The following is a 15489-nucleotide window of genomic DNA, read 5'->3' on the forward strand; positions in this document are numbered from 1 at the left end:
GACTGGAACAGTTCCAGAGAATGTATGAAATTTCCATTGTTATGTTGCCCATATTCCCTGTGTTTGACAGTCTCCACAGTGCACCTCCCAACCTGAGAGGGACACATAGGTTGTGAGCCATGCAGTAGGAGTTTGAACTTGGAATGGAAAGCTTTCTTGTAGGTTTCTTTCGATTGTCCACTATCTTAGAGAGTGTAGGACTGAGGCAGGGATATGTAGGTTCATCTGCCTACTGTCTATGTTGGGTCTGAATGCAAAGAGGAACCATATCTGAAGGCAGCACATCTTCAGACAGGCATACTGGACAGTAGCACTGCATGAGGCCATTAGCCTCAGCAACCTCTGAATGTGGTGTGTCCTCTGTGTTAGTTTCCCCCAGAAAGTTTGAACACATTCCTTTATCAACTAGCACAGTTATTTTGGTAAGTATGCCCTTTTTGTTGTGTGTCCCAAATTACCCCAATATAATTTATTCTCATAGGGTCCAGATGTGACTTTTGTCAGTTCACCTGGAAACATACATTATCTGATAACATAATGCATCTTTCTCCCTTGCTGCAATGAGCCAATAATCTAAGTATGGAAATATTGCAATGCCTTCAGTTCTCAGATACTCTATGATCATACCCATGCACTTTGTAAAAGACTCTTGGAGTGGCTGACAATCCAAATGGGAAAACATTGTATTGGTACACTGCATTTCTACAGTAAACCTTAGGAACTTTCTGCTATTCTTTTGTATGCCTATATGGAAATATGCATCCTTCAAATCCAACTTTCCAAACCATTCTTCCTTGTAAAGGAGCAGCAGGATACCTTGTAATATTATCATACAAAATTTTCTGGTATGGACATACTTGTTTAGCCTTCTTAAGTCCATTATGGGATGGATTCCACCATCCCATTTGAAATCTGAAAGTAACGAAAACAGAAGCCGTCTCTCTGACATATCCACTGCACATGGGCAATTGCACCCTTTTCCAACAAAACCTTCACTTCCTCTATTAAAGTTGAAGTTGCTGGAGTATATCTTATGGCTATATAAAACTATCAGGGTTTTGAACTCTGCTGCATAGCCGGTAGTGACAATGTGCAGTACCCATGCATCTGATGTTACGTTTTGCCATGTAGGTGCATAGCATGTAAGGCTTATTGCAGTGGAGGTTGGTATTAGAATTGGTGGAATGGCTGGAGCAGGTGGAATGGCTGGAGCAGCAAAGATGCTGTTTGTTGGGATCCTGCTGTTTATTGCAGGAGCCCTGTTGTAGCTTTGCCTTTTGTCCATAACCCTTGAGTTGAAACTGGTGGTAGGTTTTCTGCTTGTAGTAGTAATTTATTTTCGGTCAATGACCAGCATTTGGGTCTTCTGTACTCCCTTCACTCTGCAGGCTTAAAGGATTGTTTTGGATGGCCATAATGTCTATAGCAGGAAGTTGAATAGGACTGGGTAGCAGTTGATATAACATCTTTGCTGTATATTTTGATGTTTAAAAAAATCTTTTCCATTGTGTTATCTGTTTTCATCAAATGGAAGGCCTTCAATCTTGTCTTTCATTTTTGTTTTGTACGTTTACAGAATGAGGCCAAGCATGTCTTCTGATTGACACTGCTGTGGACAAAGCCCATGACTCCGTTTCGGCCAAGTGCTTGGCAGTACTCAAATGCTGCTGTGTGATGCTTGTGACCTTTGCAAAGGTATCTGCAAATCTCTTCCTAAACTCTTCATCTGAAAAATTTGGTGCTTCCTGATGCACCTTTTCCCATAAAGAATGACAAAATTTTGCAATGCAGGCGACATAGTTTGTGATTCTCACTGAAAAATAGCCTTTGTATAAACTCTTCTTCCCATATTATCAATCTTGCATCCTTCTTTGTCAGCCTGTGCTGAATGGCAGTGACTAGATTTGGTAGATGTTGCACAGTCTATCACCAGTGAATTAGGAGTCAGGTGCTTCACTAAGAAAGTGCAGTCATCCTCCTGTACATGATAAAGGCCCTCTAATCTTTTAGAGGCTGGTATATTAGTACTGAGCACCTCCCATGCCAACTGTGCAGCTTTGGATATAAAACAGGCAGCATAGAAAGTGCTACTTGCTGTGCTGATTGGGATGTTGCTATAAAATCATATACGGGATCCTTTACTTCCGTGGTCTGTTTTTTTTAATGTCAAGACCCAAAGCTTCAGCCAACTCAGATATTTGTACATGGTAGGCCTTCAATTCCTCAGTAGGGGAAATTGAAGGTATAGGCTGGACATTTTCCTCCAGTGAAGTATCAGATAGGTTTTCACTCTCAGCAGATTCAGCCTCAGTATCTGATGAGGAGCCATAATCATCATCTGTTGTGTGTTAGCCTCCTCCTGTGCCACCTGTGCAGAAGTTACTATCATTTTGGAGCCAAGCATGACCACAGGTACTGAATGTGTCTGGGTAGCAAAAGACACAATCCTTGGTAGTGTAGTTGCTTGAGATGAGGCCAGTGCTGTTATTGCTTGTGTAGTAGTGGAAGTAATCACTGAAGGCAGACTGACCAGAGTGTGACTCAGGGCTGAAAAAATTGCAAGTGGAATTGGGGCTTTAAAAAGAGAGACTCTTTGATGTGCTTGAGTTGCTCCTAGATCTAATGAATGGAGATGATCGCCTCTCACACATTCCAAAGTGAAAACCTGTTGTGCTTTCCACAGGCAATATTCTTCGTAATCATATGGAAATCCTGGAGAAGCTGTAGAGCTATACTCCCTGCATGCCTCCCAATCTCTAGGGGATCTATAACTATGGCAGCAGTCATGTGTTGCAGGAGAACCCCAATGTCCAGTGCCCAGAGACGAAAGTTTGGGGCAGTCTACAAATCTGATGAATTAAAAATAAATAAATAAATAAATAAATAAATAAATAAATAAATAAATAAATAAATTTGCAGTGGTGGGTGCATTGGGAATAATCCCTACCAGCACTTTTGGTAAGAAAATTACTTCTAGTGTGTGTGGCAGCTGGAGGACAGTAAAATCTGGTAAATGCCATAGATGGTGTCTTTCAAACTAGCAATAACCCATGTGCAAACAGCAAATATATATAAACATGCAAATTCAGAAATTAAATAATTATATTTTTATATATGTGTGTCCTAAATTCTTTAAATATATCTCTTAATAAACGTACATATTTCAAAAGAACACCAAGAAATATCCAAAGTTGCCCAGAGCACAGAATAATGAAGATGGTAAAAGTATTCCAATCTTGCTTAATCAGTATGAAGGACTGTGAAGTTACAACAGAACACCAAGACAAGTTCACTATTTCCCAAAGTACATAAACTTACAGGAGATGTTGGCAAAGTTCCACTCCTTTAAAATCAGCATAGAGAAATGTGCTGTAATGATAGTCCGTTCTGTTATCTGAAGCTTGTAAGGATAATAATTCTTTCGCTAATAAGTCCTTTAAAACTGTCCGGATATTCAGTATTTTTCGTCGAGGCTTCCTCATGAAGGACTTATCAGCTCTGTGTTCATTCTAAGGATAGCATTGACACGGTGTCCCTAGCTGAGATGCCGAGGGTGATTGTGTATCTAGTTTGTGGGTCATGGTAGTTGCAGACCTGGTCTTCTCATGATGTCAACTCGTATGCTCTGTTGACATCAAGGGTGATTTAGCCCTATGTTGAGCTGGGCTCAAGCTCGGCGTCAACTACATTGCAGTCGCATCTTGTGGCTTCAATATCAAGGAAACACATGGTCCAGGTGCCGAGGAGGAGGGAGTGCTCTTCTCCTGAAGACCCCATATGCAAAGGAGAGGCAGTGCTCCGATCCCTGTGTCTCTTAGCCAAAAGGGAAGTAGGCAACTCCTCCTCTGATGCTTTTCACTCCTTATGCTTCCTATGGTGCATCAATGAGGAAGAATCCCTCAAGACTTCAGCAGGATGCTTGAAGACATGTTCTTTCATAGTGGAAGCTCCACCCAGTGAGAAAGGTTGGGACTGAGAGGCTGCTCTAGAACCCAACACCAATCTCAATATCAACATTGATATTGACGGTTGTGGAGATAGCTGCATAGGAGTTGGTGGTCGAAGTGCCTGCTCATAGAGTACTGCACAAAGTCGGAGCACTCTATTCTTCAGAGTCTGGCAGGGAAATGGAGTACTTATCACACAAGTTGTTGTGTTTCTAACCCAAGCACAAAAGTCAGGAATTCTGGCAGTCTGTAGATGGCAATTTGCTACCATACTCAATACACCTTTTAGAAATCTTTTTAATGTCCATCAGGACAAACTAATTGAGAGCCAAGCTGTAAATCCCAATTACTGATGTCCAACCAGAATAAGAATTGTAAAAATGCAGTCCAGGTCAAAACCAAAAGTAAACCAACTGTTTATTTTTCACTCACAGAGGAGCAAAGTCCAGTGATGTGTACGATAAGATAGTCAGAAAGGAACTGAAGGAGTGGTGCTCTAACCACCAAAATAAATGGACATGCCAAGTGCAAGAGGTGGAGCACGAGCATCACGAGGGGCTTGGAAATTCCACCCGCAAAGTCCTGAGCACATGTAGAACCCAGGCTTATGAATAGCAATGGATTCTACACTACAGCTCCCAACCTCACATATACTGACAGTGTGGCCAAGCCTTCAGCCTCCCTTCTCTTGCAGCAAGTCCTTTCAAATGTCATTCACACTGTCAGCTGTTCCAAAGTGATCTGTCCCTTGCATCACTAGGTAAGAGTATGAATCCTGGACTTAAGAGATGCTGCTTAGACTTTTGCCATGTTTAGGATAGTTAAACATCCTAACTTTATCAGTGCTTTCCCCCCCTTCGTGCTATGTATTCTGCTAAGGTTTTTCTCATTGCCTGAATCATTATCATTATTAGTTCAGACCAACTAAGGCCAGCCGAGTGCCTTGACAACCCAAGGATCTTTTTCCTCCATGTGCCGGACTGCTTTTTCATGCCAAATGCTTAGACCAAGGACAAGAACGGGGAGAAGAAGCTGTATTCACTTTGTAGTGACAAACTGAATCTCTGCTAACAGTCACTCCAATCTTTGTGAAAAATTAACCTGGATACCCTGTGATGCTCCCACCCCAGGAGCTAGCAGCTCTATTAAAAGGTAGAAGCCCTGATTTTAACAAACAGTAAATGTTTTAACATCATGTCCTCAAAAGGACACCTGAGTTCAATTATATATGTATTTAGAAGTACAAATTTAGAAAACAAAAATGGATAAGGAAAGCATGCTTATTTTTCTTTCATGATGAACATCTGTTCATAAAGTTCATTAGAAATTGCTGGCTAAGTTAGGCAGATATTCTATTAAAAAAATAATATTTGATTCTGAGAGGACAAAAGAAAGTTTGAGATTGTTGTGGACCAAAGAGTCTCACCTCTGCAATCATCCTGTTAGTATCTCCCAAGAAAAGGAGGTTTAGTGCTTCCTCTTCATTATTTGCTTGCTGCAAAGAGAGATGTTTCAGATGAATGTTCTGATCAGGATCTTCCATTATGGTCACCTTTCTACAACAACAAAGTAAGAGGTTCAGTGATCTGATTTTGATATTTTGGCCAGAATCCAGAAAACAAGCTTATTCAAAGTAGAAAAGAGCAACAAAACATAATACTTTTGCAGATGACAGGTAAATGATCTTCAGCTTAAATACTATACAGGGAAGAATTGCAAGTATTAGCTAGCCCTTGTTGGAAATATAGGTATGTTTGGCTGGCCTTCCTTTGTCTTGAATTTATTTTTACTTACAAGCAGAGACTACAAACAAGCATAATGTTAGAACATGACAGGGATGGACACTTAGAAAGCCTGGGACCTTCATTACCATTCCATGGTCTGTAGCTCCTGTACATTCTACTTCCCTGCTTTCTGGGAGCAAGGGAGCGGGTGTCAGTTGTTTAAATCTACTTTTTAAAAATGCTACAATGAGAATAAAGTTTGTGACTTCAGTAGATTTACTTTTATTTTTTCTTAGTGTATTTTTTTCAAAATGTCTAGCTATGGATAGTACATTTTCAGGCAAGTACAGCAGGCAAGGGGAGCTCCCCTCTTCCTGAGGTGAAACCACAGCCGCTGCAGAGGAATAACAATGGCTAGGGCAGTTCCCACCATGAGCTTTCCAGGATGTCTAGATCACAACACAATCCGGCATGATTTCTCCAAAAATGATACTTCTTCTGACCCAGGACATGGAAGGAAGCAACTTTTGCCTCCAACAGGCCTCTGCCTCTACTTCAGACAGAGTGCACTTGAGGGGGAAGAGAGACTGTGATCTTCAATGTCATCTAACAATTGATGACTTATGGTTTCTATCCTTTCCCCCCACCAGTCACATGGCTTCAGGAATCAGCTCCAGGAAGCCCTTTCTACCAGTGAGAAGGGATATTCCAGTTATGTGCACACCAGTACTATTAAGGTGTAGAAGTGCCATTTCATGGGTAGGATGGTGATAGCTGGGAAAATGTATGGTTCCATCACTATTCCATTCCTTCCATTTCCTTTCACTACTTGGTCATATTCCATTCCTACATCCAGCCCAAATTGCTTCCTATCATTTCCCCCTTCCCAAACTAATTATTGGCTTATGGTTGGAAGTACCAGAAACATCCGACCCAATCATCTCTCATTCACATGGGCAGAGGCACTTATCTTCAAAGTCTGTAGGTATGGAGATAAATCAGTCAACTGTTGGTGGCTCCCATCTCTATAGAAGTAATATTTCTTTTTTAATATTTCTCATATACTCTTCAGAGCTCAGGGTTTGGGGCAGGCAGTGCTAGATATGCTTAAGAAAACACAGTCCAGGCTGTTAGACTGAGAAGAGGTTACTCAGCCTCAGAGAAACTGAAGTAAGAGACCTGGACTAGTGCTGAAAGGAGGCAAAATGGAAGCTTGGAAGCTCTGGTGTAAGAAGCTGTAGGGCATATCTGAACCTAGGGTGCTAGAGACAGTGTCATTTTCTACAAACACAACCCTTCAAATTTTAGATTCTATTACTATTTTACAGCTTGGCTGATGCAACCAAAGAGTTTGTACAGTATAACTTGGCTGATACTGTTTTACGCATATTCCACGCAGCTTTAAAGGAGTCTACAAATTCCATCTACTTAGCCAAATGGAAAACATTCTTTGTTTATAGAGAAAACAAAAACCTTGCTTCTGCCTCCTCTCTGTCATTATGGGTAAGTTAGCATTACTTTTCCATATCAAGATCCAAGTTAGGACAAATTCTAACATATTTCATACATTTCTACCTGTGTTGTAGGAACAGAGATGGAAGACCTGTTTGGAAACAAAGCTAGCAACAACTGGAATGAAATTAACAAAAATTCTGGACTGTGCAAAGGGTTTCCCGTCACTTTATTCTCTGTGTGTCTCTGTTTGGCACAGGAAACCATTTATATAATATTTGCTAAACAAACTAATTTTTTTTTTTGCCATTGTGAAAAAGTTATAGCTATTGATCAAAAAGCCAACACAAGGCGTAGATCAGCAAAAGAGAAATTCTGAAATAAATCAAGTGCCTGTTATTCAGGAAACCAGCAAAGTTTTAACAGAGATTAAACTGTTTGTTAATATTGTGAACTTACTCACGGAATTAAATCAAAACATTTGTCAGACACAAATATTCAAATATACTAGATAATTTCCCTTATTAATTTCTTAGATAGATGTACTCAGGGAAAATATACAAAAATGCATGTGAGACAAATTTCAGGTAATGTATCACAATAAGATGTTGATCTTTTGGTGAATGAAAAAGATTCACATCACATGGAGACAGAGAGAGAGAGAGAGAGAACTGTGGAAAAGACACGTGCTCCAGCAGATTGGCTGAACTGAATCATATGCCTTCATTACTCTACCACGATATACTCCCTACTCTTTTGCAGGGTCTATTTTTGCTCTCTGGAGCTTCCAGACTAACACAGAGGTGCTCTCCTATCTTCTCATCTTTTTTTCAAGTGATGGTGAAGGCTGCCTACTGCTTAGCTTTTGAGTTGGACTTCTTTAAAAAAAAAAAAGTATAAGCAGCTGTGGGGGCTTGCCTTGTGGAGTGGGAGTCCTGGTGCAGAATGACTGTATAACTCTTCCCCATACTGTTTTTCCAATCAAAATTGCCCCGTCCCGTCCCCTTCAATGTGCCTTTCTCTCCATAAAGAGAAAATATGAGCATCTTTGTGTGTTTTTTCCCCCTCCTGAAAAGCAAACAGCAGCTTAGGGGCGGGGAGAGAAGATTTTGATCTAAAACATGGATGTGGGTGACAGCTTCAAACACATACACATAACTGCTCACAAACACTAGGCAGCCTACAGTGGCTGCATGCATTTTTAAAAAACCCATTAAATGCAACTGTGAGAGATGCAATCACAGTTTTCTCACATAACATATAGTTTGGCCCTTAGGTTTTCTACATTCTTACAGTAAAGTCAGAAAAAGAAGTAGTTAGAAGGGTCAGTGACTAGTGAACAGGACTGACACAGGAGAGGGTAAAATAAGGGTCTAGAATGTACCAGCAGCCTGGAATGCAGTCTAAAAATATATATGCATGGCAGTGAAAGCACCCACACTTCTGCCAATGCACCAGAATCCATCAGGAACCAAGTGAGAAAACACAGCATCTTGCTTTGCTGCCTGTCACCTGTCATTCCATTATAAAATATTTCTATTATTATTATTTATTATTACATTTCTAGACTGCTCCATTCAAAGGCTCTGGGCATTTGGATGGACAAACACCATTTAAAATTCAGTTTAAACAGTATAAAAAGAATTTTAAAACAATTCTGAACCATTTAAAACCAATTAAAATACTTAAAAACAGTTTAAAAGCCATGGAAGACCAGGCCAAACAAGTAGGTTTTTAAGGCTCTCTTAGAGGCCAACAATGAGCCTAAATTCTAGATATCTGCCAGGAGTGCATTCCACAGCCTAGGAGCAGCTGCAGAGAAGGCCTGGTTTTGAGTCGCCACCAGACGAACCATTGGTAACAGGAGACAGACCTCTCCAGATGACCTCAACATGTGATGGATATTATACAGAAGAAGGTGCTCTCTATGGTAGCCTGGACCCAAGCCGTTCACGGCTTTAAAGGTAATAACCAGCACTGTGTATTTTGCCCAGAAACATATTGAGCCGGGTCTCACAATCAGTGAGACCCAGTTTGGGAAGGGAAGCAGGGAGAGCGGGGCGGCTGGATCGGAAGCGGAAACGAGCAGGGCGGGAGCCCTGGGTGGCCAGATCGGCCGCCCACACGATTGCCGGTTCCGTGATTGCCAGATCGGGCTTGGGCCTATCCCCCGTGGGCTGGGCATCTGGCCAATGTCTGGGGAGGAGTGCCGGCATGGCTAGTGGGCCCAGGATTTTCAGCCCCCACCTGGGCAGGTGCACCATTGGCACTTGGAGGAATCTCCGGGGAAGATTAAAACCTTAAAAGAAGGCAGTGCCAATGGCGCAGCAGCAGCTGACCATGGGAGCTGATGTGGGGTGGTGGAAAGGCAGGGGGCACGAACCCTGCACAGGAGATTGATGGGAGGGCATCAGCAGCTACAGACAATAAGATGGAACCCTACACTCATAGGTACATGTCTTTGTACCTTGGGGACCACTTGCTGCTGTCCACGAACGAAAAGATTTGGTGGAATGAATACGTTGATATTTTTTCATTGCTGTTCTGCGAAACTGAGTCCTGGGACGGGGACAAAGGGGACAATAAAGAAAGGGAGAAGTTCAGGCACAAGGTGGTGGACCGCAACTCATCAAACTGCCTGGTTGGTTACATGGAATACATGGGGGGGGGTGCTGCAGAAACAGCCGGCGTGGGGAGCATCCATGGTTAAGTATCTCAACATTGTCTACTATGCATTCTCTGAGTTTAACAGGCCCGTTATGATGAAACATTTAGGAGACGCTTGGCACTGAACCCCTGATGGCCCCCTGCTGCAGCCCTATCTGGTAATGCAGGACAGGGGTTACTTGGGAGAGGACTTTCAATTGGGTTTCCAGATCCCTTATCGGGGTCCTTGGGTCAATTTTTAGGTGGAGAAATTGAGATCGGTCTGGGGGCTTGAGCATATGGTCAGGGAGAAGACAGAAAAGGAAGTACAAAAGAGGAGGGTGCTGGCCCCCTTCCCCAAGCTGCTCACGAACAGTCTCAGGGTTCACCTCCTGGGGGTTGTTCCGAAGAAAGCCAGTGGGGAATATCGCCAAATACATCACCTCTTCTTCCCTGAGGGCGGATCAGTGAATGACACCATAACCCATTAGCTGTGCTCTGTGCAGTACACATCATTTGAAGCCGGAGTGGAGATGGTCCATGTGCAGGGAAGGGGTGCGCTGATGGGGAAATGTGACATTAAGTATGCCTTCTGACTCCTGCCAGTACATCCAGATGACTTTGACCTCCTTGGATTAGCTTTCAATGGGGCTTACTACATGGACAGGGCCCTGCCCATGGGGTGTTCCATTTCTTGCTCCACCTTTGAGCGCTTCAGCTCCTTTCTCGAGTAGGCGGTACAGGACAGGTTGGGCTTAAGTTCAGTGGTCCATTAACTTGATGACTTTTTTTGCTGACTCAGGCAATTCCTCAAGCTGTGAGGAATATGAAAACATTCCAGGGTTTGGCGCAGGAGCTGGGCATCCCGCTCACAGCAGAAAAGACCAAGGGGCCAACCTCGAAGCTGGCATTCCTCGGAATTGAAATAAACACAGTGGCCCAATGCTGCCGGTTGCTGGCAAACAAGGTCCTGGCATTAGAGCTGCGTCTGGAATGGCTGCTGGAGATCAAAAAGGTGACTTTGAGGGAGATGCAATGCATCATGGGGCATCTGAACTTTGTGTGCAGGGTAGTGGTGCCAGGGCAGGCTTTTCTCAGGAAGCTATGCAATGCCACCAAGGGACTTAAAGACCCCCATCACAAGATTCGAGTGACCCTGGATGTTAGGAAAGATGCCAGGATGTGGGTTATATTTCTTAAGGATTTCAGTGGCATTTTCACTGTAGTGCTCCATGTTCTTGCTGGAGGCCGACACAGCGGGTGGGCAGGGTTTCGGCCTGGGTTGGGGGGGCAGTGATGCGCTGCCAGGTGGCCCCTAGAGTGGGACGTGAAGGGTGTCTCTCAAGAGCTGACATTCCCGGAGTTCTTCCCGATCATAGCGGTGGTGCACATTTGGACCGGGGAGATCGTTGATCAGACCATACAGTTCTGGTGCGATAACATGGTGATAGTACACGTGGTCAACTCAGGGACTTCCAGGAGTCCCTTGGTGATGTGGCTGGTGAGGTGTTTCACACTACAATGTTTGTGGCACAATATTCAGTTTGCTGCATTGCGGATGCGCTCTCTCGGATGCAGGAGGAGCATTTTTGCACCCTCGCACAAATGGCCAGGGAACTCCTTGAAGTCTTTACCGCCCACCTATGGAACCTTGGAGGCTAGTGGTCGAGGTGGCCATTCGCCTATCCTTAGCCCCTAGCACAAGAGTGCGGTACTCGGTGGTAGTACATGAGTTTCGCACGTTCAGGGCAACACCTGGATTGGGTGATTTATGGCCTCTCCCAGTGGACCATGGCCTACGCTATTGTGTCCACTTGTGCAGACAGGGCTTGGCACCTGGGTCCATCGGTGGCAGGGTAGCTGCTCTCGCCTTCCAGGCTAAAATAGCGGGGCATGCCAATTCCACAGCCGACTTTCGGGTGCACAGGACGATGGAGGTATGGGTACAGAAGTCCCCCCCCATGCCCGGATCGAAGGGTTCCATTTCCCCCCACAACTCTACAACAGTGACTACCACACTTTAATGATATCTGGTTTTCCAACTTTTAGGTCTGGTTGTTTAAGGCCTCCACCCTGGTGGCCTTCTTCAGGGCGTTGCAGATCAGTGAGCTGGTCACTGCTTCCAGGTTTGACATGTCTTCTCGGGCCCTGCAATGCAAGGACATCCCTCAGGAAGGGGACAGGGTGGAGCTGCGCTTGCAGAAAGTGAAAAACGACGAACGGGGCAGGGTCGCCATGATCAACCGTGTGAAGGGGTCTGCTGTGGGCTTATGCCCAGTCGGGCTTTGCTCAACTACCTGGAAGTACGAAGGGAGGACGATGGCCCACTTTTGGGCCACACAGATGATACACCCTTGCCCGTTTCCAGTTTTGGTCCAAGGTGAAGGAGCTGTTGCGGAGGGCGGGCCTTGACCCATCCACTCCTTCAGGATCGGGGCTGATTCTTTGGCAGCAGCTGTGGGGCTGCCCAAGGGTTGAATCTGGGAACTGGGGTGGTGATGTTCATCTGCCTGCCAATGCTACATACACTTGTTGCGGCAGTGAGGGCTTCCCAAACGGGCTTCCCAAATGGAGGTGCTAACCTGCTTTTGTTTACAGTTGGCCACTTCCTTCCCCGCTTTGGGTACTCATTTATGGACATAGCTATGTATTTTGGGCAGTCGAAGAGCTCAGCAGACCAACGTGGGCACAACGTGGGCCTCACCTGGGAGATGGAGGTTGACCGGCTGGGGAAACCTTTCCTACCACCTCTGGATGAGTATACCGCTGCACGGGGGACCCCACATGTGCTGCTCATTCACCTGGGGGACAATGACATCAGATTGCTGCAGGGCAAGGCCTTGATACTGCAGGCAATCAAAGACTTGCACGGCTTGGCCACACGGTGGCTGGACCGGTTGTTGGTTTGGTTCAACCTACTTCCACGGTTGAGCTGGAGGGGCCAGGGCCCTCACTATGCTTCAATAAGGTGTGCAAGAAAGTAAACAGGGAGATTGGGAGAACCATCACTGCCTTGGGCAGAAGAGTGATCCCGCATCCTGACATTCAGGTTCAGGATGCTTCACTGCACAGGGGAATGGAGTACATTTGACTGAACTGGGAAATGACCTGTTCCTCTGGGACTTACAATGAGGCATTCAGGAAACGCTAGGGGGTAGGGTAAGTGGGGCTATACAGAGGTTTGCCCCACTTCTATGGCAGGAGAGTGCAGGTGTTGGGTAGGTGGATTGATTAATGGTGCTCGGCTGGAGGACCATTTGGGGTGGAGGGAAAAGGAACAGCCCTTCAGGGTTTTTGTGGCCCGGAGGGTTGGGAATAGTTCCCGCTCGGTGGATGGCTTGACTCACCAACTCAAAGTTTGGCGGCTTGGGTTGGGTTGCGGTTCAGTGTAAGCAAGTGTAAAGTTATGCATATTGAGGCAAAACACCCCAACTTTTCATATGCGCTGATGGGATCTGAGCTATCAGCGACTGACCAGGAGAGATCTTTGGTTGTGGTGGACAGCACAGCTTGTTGAAAGTCTCAACTCAATGTGCGGCAGAACTGGAAAACGTGCAGAAGAGGGCAACCAAGATGTTCAGGGGCCTGGAGCACCTTCCTTATGTGGCGAGGCTACAGTATCTGGGGCTTTTTAGTCTGGAAAAGAGGCAACTATGGGGAGACATGATAGAGGTGAATAAAATTATGCATGGAGTAGCGCAAGTGGACAGGGAGAAATTTTTCTTCCTCTCTCACCATGCCCCATGAACCAGGGGTCATCCCATGAAACTGGAGGTTGGGAAATTTAGATCCGATAAAAGGATCTATTAACTTATGGAATTCTCTGGTTGTTATAGGCCACCTCCAGCCTCAGAGGCAAGAGGCCACTATATACCAGTTACAGGGGAGCAATGGCAGGAGAGGGGGTAAGCCCTCAACCCCTGTCAGCTCCTTGGAGGCATCTGGTGGGCCACTGTGTGAAAAAGGGTGCTGTACTAGATAAGCCTGGCACCTGATCCAGCACGGCTGCTCTTATGTTATATCCTAAACACTTTAGCAGAAGTACTACAGCTCACTGAATCAGGCTTCAAAGGGGTAATACCATCACACAGAACCAAACTTGACTGCCTCTGGTACTGTAGTATTAGCAAAAGAAGATGCGTCTTATTAAACCCTCATCTCAATTTGAGATGGCTGTGATCGCAGGCTGTGTACAGGTGCATAAATAAGCAAACTACAAAAGACTATGACCTTGTTGTCATACCCTTACCTGCATGTTGGTACATTATATATCCACAAGTATGGCCCATATGAGTTATGATATTTATGCTACTAATAAAAATGACACAGGGTCGAAAACGACCCAAAATTGAATGGTCTTCCTACAGTGGGGTGGTTTCTATCCCATTCCCATGTTAAGTCATTAAGGATAGGAGAGACCACCCTGTTTGTCTTTGGAAATATCAGTTTTGTTCCCTCTTGAAAGCTTGATTGACCTTGAAAGATGATAGTGTCTGAAAAAAAGGCTGAGGCACTGCATACTGCTGTGCTCCCAATTTAGGGCAGATTAAACCCATCCCTACCACAATGTCAGACCTAGTGTTTAGAACAAGTAAATCATTCAGAAGCATGATCTGACCTTGCAAAAGCAAGGATTTTTGCCAGCAGAAAAAAGCCAAAAGGATCAGCAACTACAACTTGTCAGCTTCAGTAAGCCTAGCATCAGTGGACCAACAAACCACAGTACATCTCTGGTCTTTTCCCATTTCTCCTAGTGGGGCACAGCACAAAAAAGGAGCTACTGTGGCCCTGATATTATTGCGTGTGCAGGGCTGTGTTCATCTGGACATTCCCTCAGAGAATTGTGGTGGGGGATAACTATTTTCCCCAGTGTACAGCTGACAGAGGCTCTCCTGAGCAAAGAGTTGACCCATGAAGGCTCTTTTGAGACACATCAATTGACCTGGATGAACAGAAGATGTAGGTTTTGAATGCATACAAGAAGTGCTTGCCCAAGGACAGCTGACAAGAAAACAAACAAAAGATGTGCTGAATGTGGGAGCCTGGCCTGTAAAATGCACTTGACCAGTTACCAGACCTGTGATGATTGCCTTTAGGTCAGACATAGTGTGTCCTTTCAGCTGAAATGCTGAGAATTGAGATGTTGAAGCATGGATTCTCATTATAGCAATAGCAATAGCAATAGCACTTACATTTATATACCGCTCTATAGCCGGAGCTCTCTAAGCGGTTTACAATGATTTAGCATATTGCCCCCAACATTCTGGGTACTCATTTTACCGACCTCGGAAGGATGGAAGGCTGAGTCAACCTTGAGCCCCTGGTCAGGATCAAACTTGTAACCTTCTGGTTACAGGGCGGCAGTTTTACCACTGCACCACCAGGGGCTCCTTATGGTTATGGTTGAGATGTTGAAGCATGGATTCTCATTATGGATTCTCATCATGGATTCTCATTATGGAATGTTCATGTTTCTTAGCTAACAATTTACATTGTCAGTGAGTTGTGCAGGACACCATGCTTGGGGTGCTGGGGTCACCACTGCATTCCCCTGAAGTGAAGTATTAAATTATTGTAGTTTATGTGGTCTGGAACAGTTGGGAAGCATCCAATGTAACGAATAGGACTACTTGAAAGTAGGAAATCCTACTTGTGAGTAAAACAAATCATGACTCAGAGGAGGATTAAAAGCACTTATGATAAACCACCATAAAAGCAGT

General features: G+C 44.7%; 1 protein-coding gene across 4 annotated transcripts in view; it reads right to left on the bottom strand.

The window, feature by feature from the left end:
- The window catches only part of KIF6 (kinesin family member 6), a 352942-nt gene that overhangs the window by 271315 nt on the left and 66138 nt on the right, over nt 1–15489 (bottom strand). For all 4 annotated transcript variants that reach the window (XM_053305319.1, XM_053305322.1, XM_053305332.1 and 1 more), the window contains exon 6: nt 5374–5503. In XM_053305319.1, the coding sequence (XP_053161294.1) occupies nt 5374–5503 (130 nt within the window). The remainder of the gene's footprint in view (nt 1–5373; nt 5504–15489) is intronic.

This window comes from Hemicordylus capensis, chromosome 1, assembly GCF_027244095.1.
Source record: "Hemicordylus capensis ecotype Gifberg chromosome 1, rHemCap1.1.pri, whole genome shotgun sequence".
NCBI lineage: Eukaryota > Metazoa > Chordata > Lepidosauria > Squamata > Cordylidae > Hemicordylus > Hemicordylus capensis.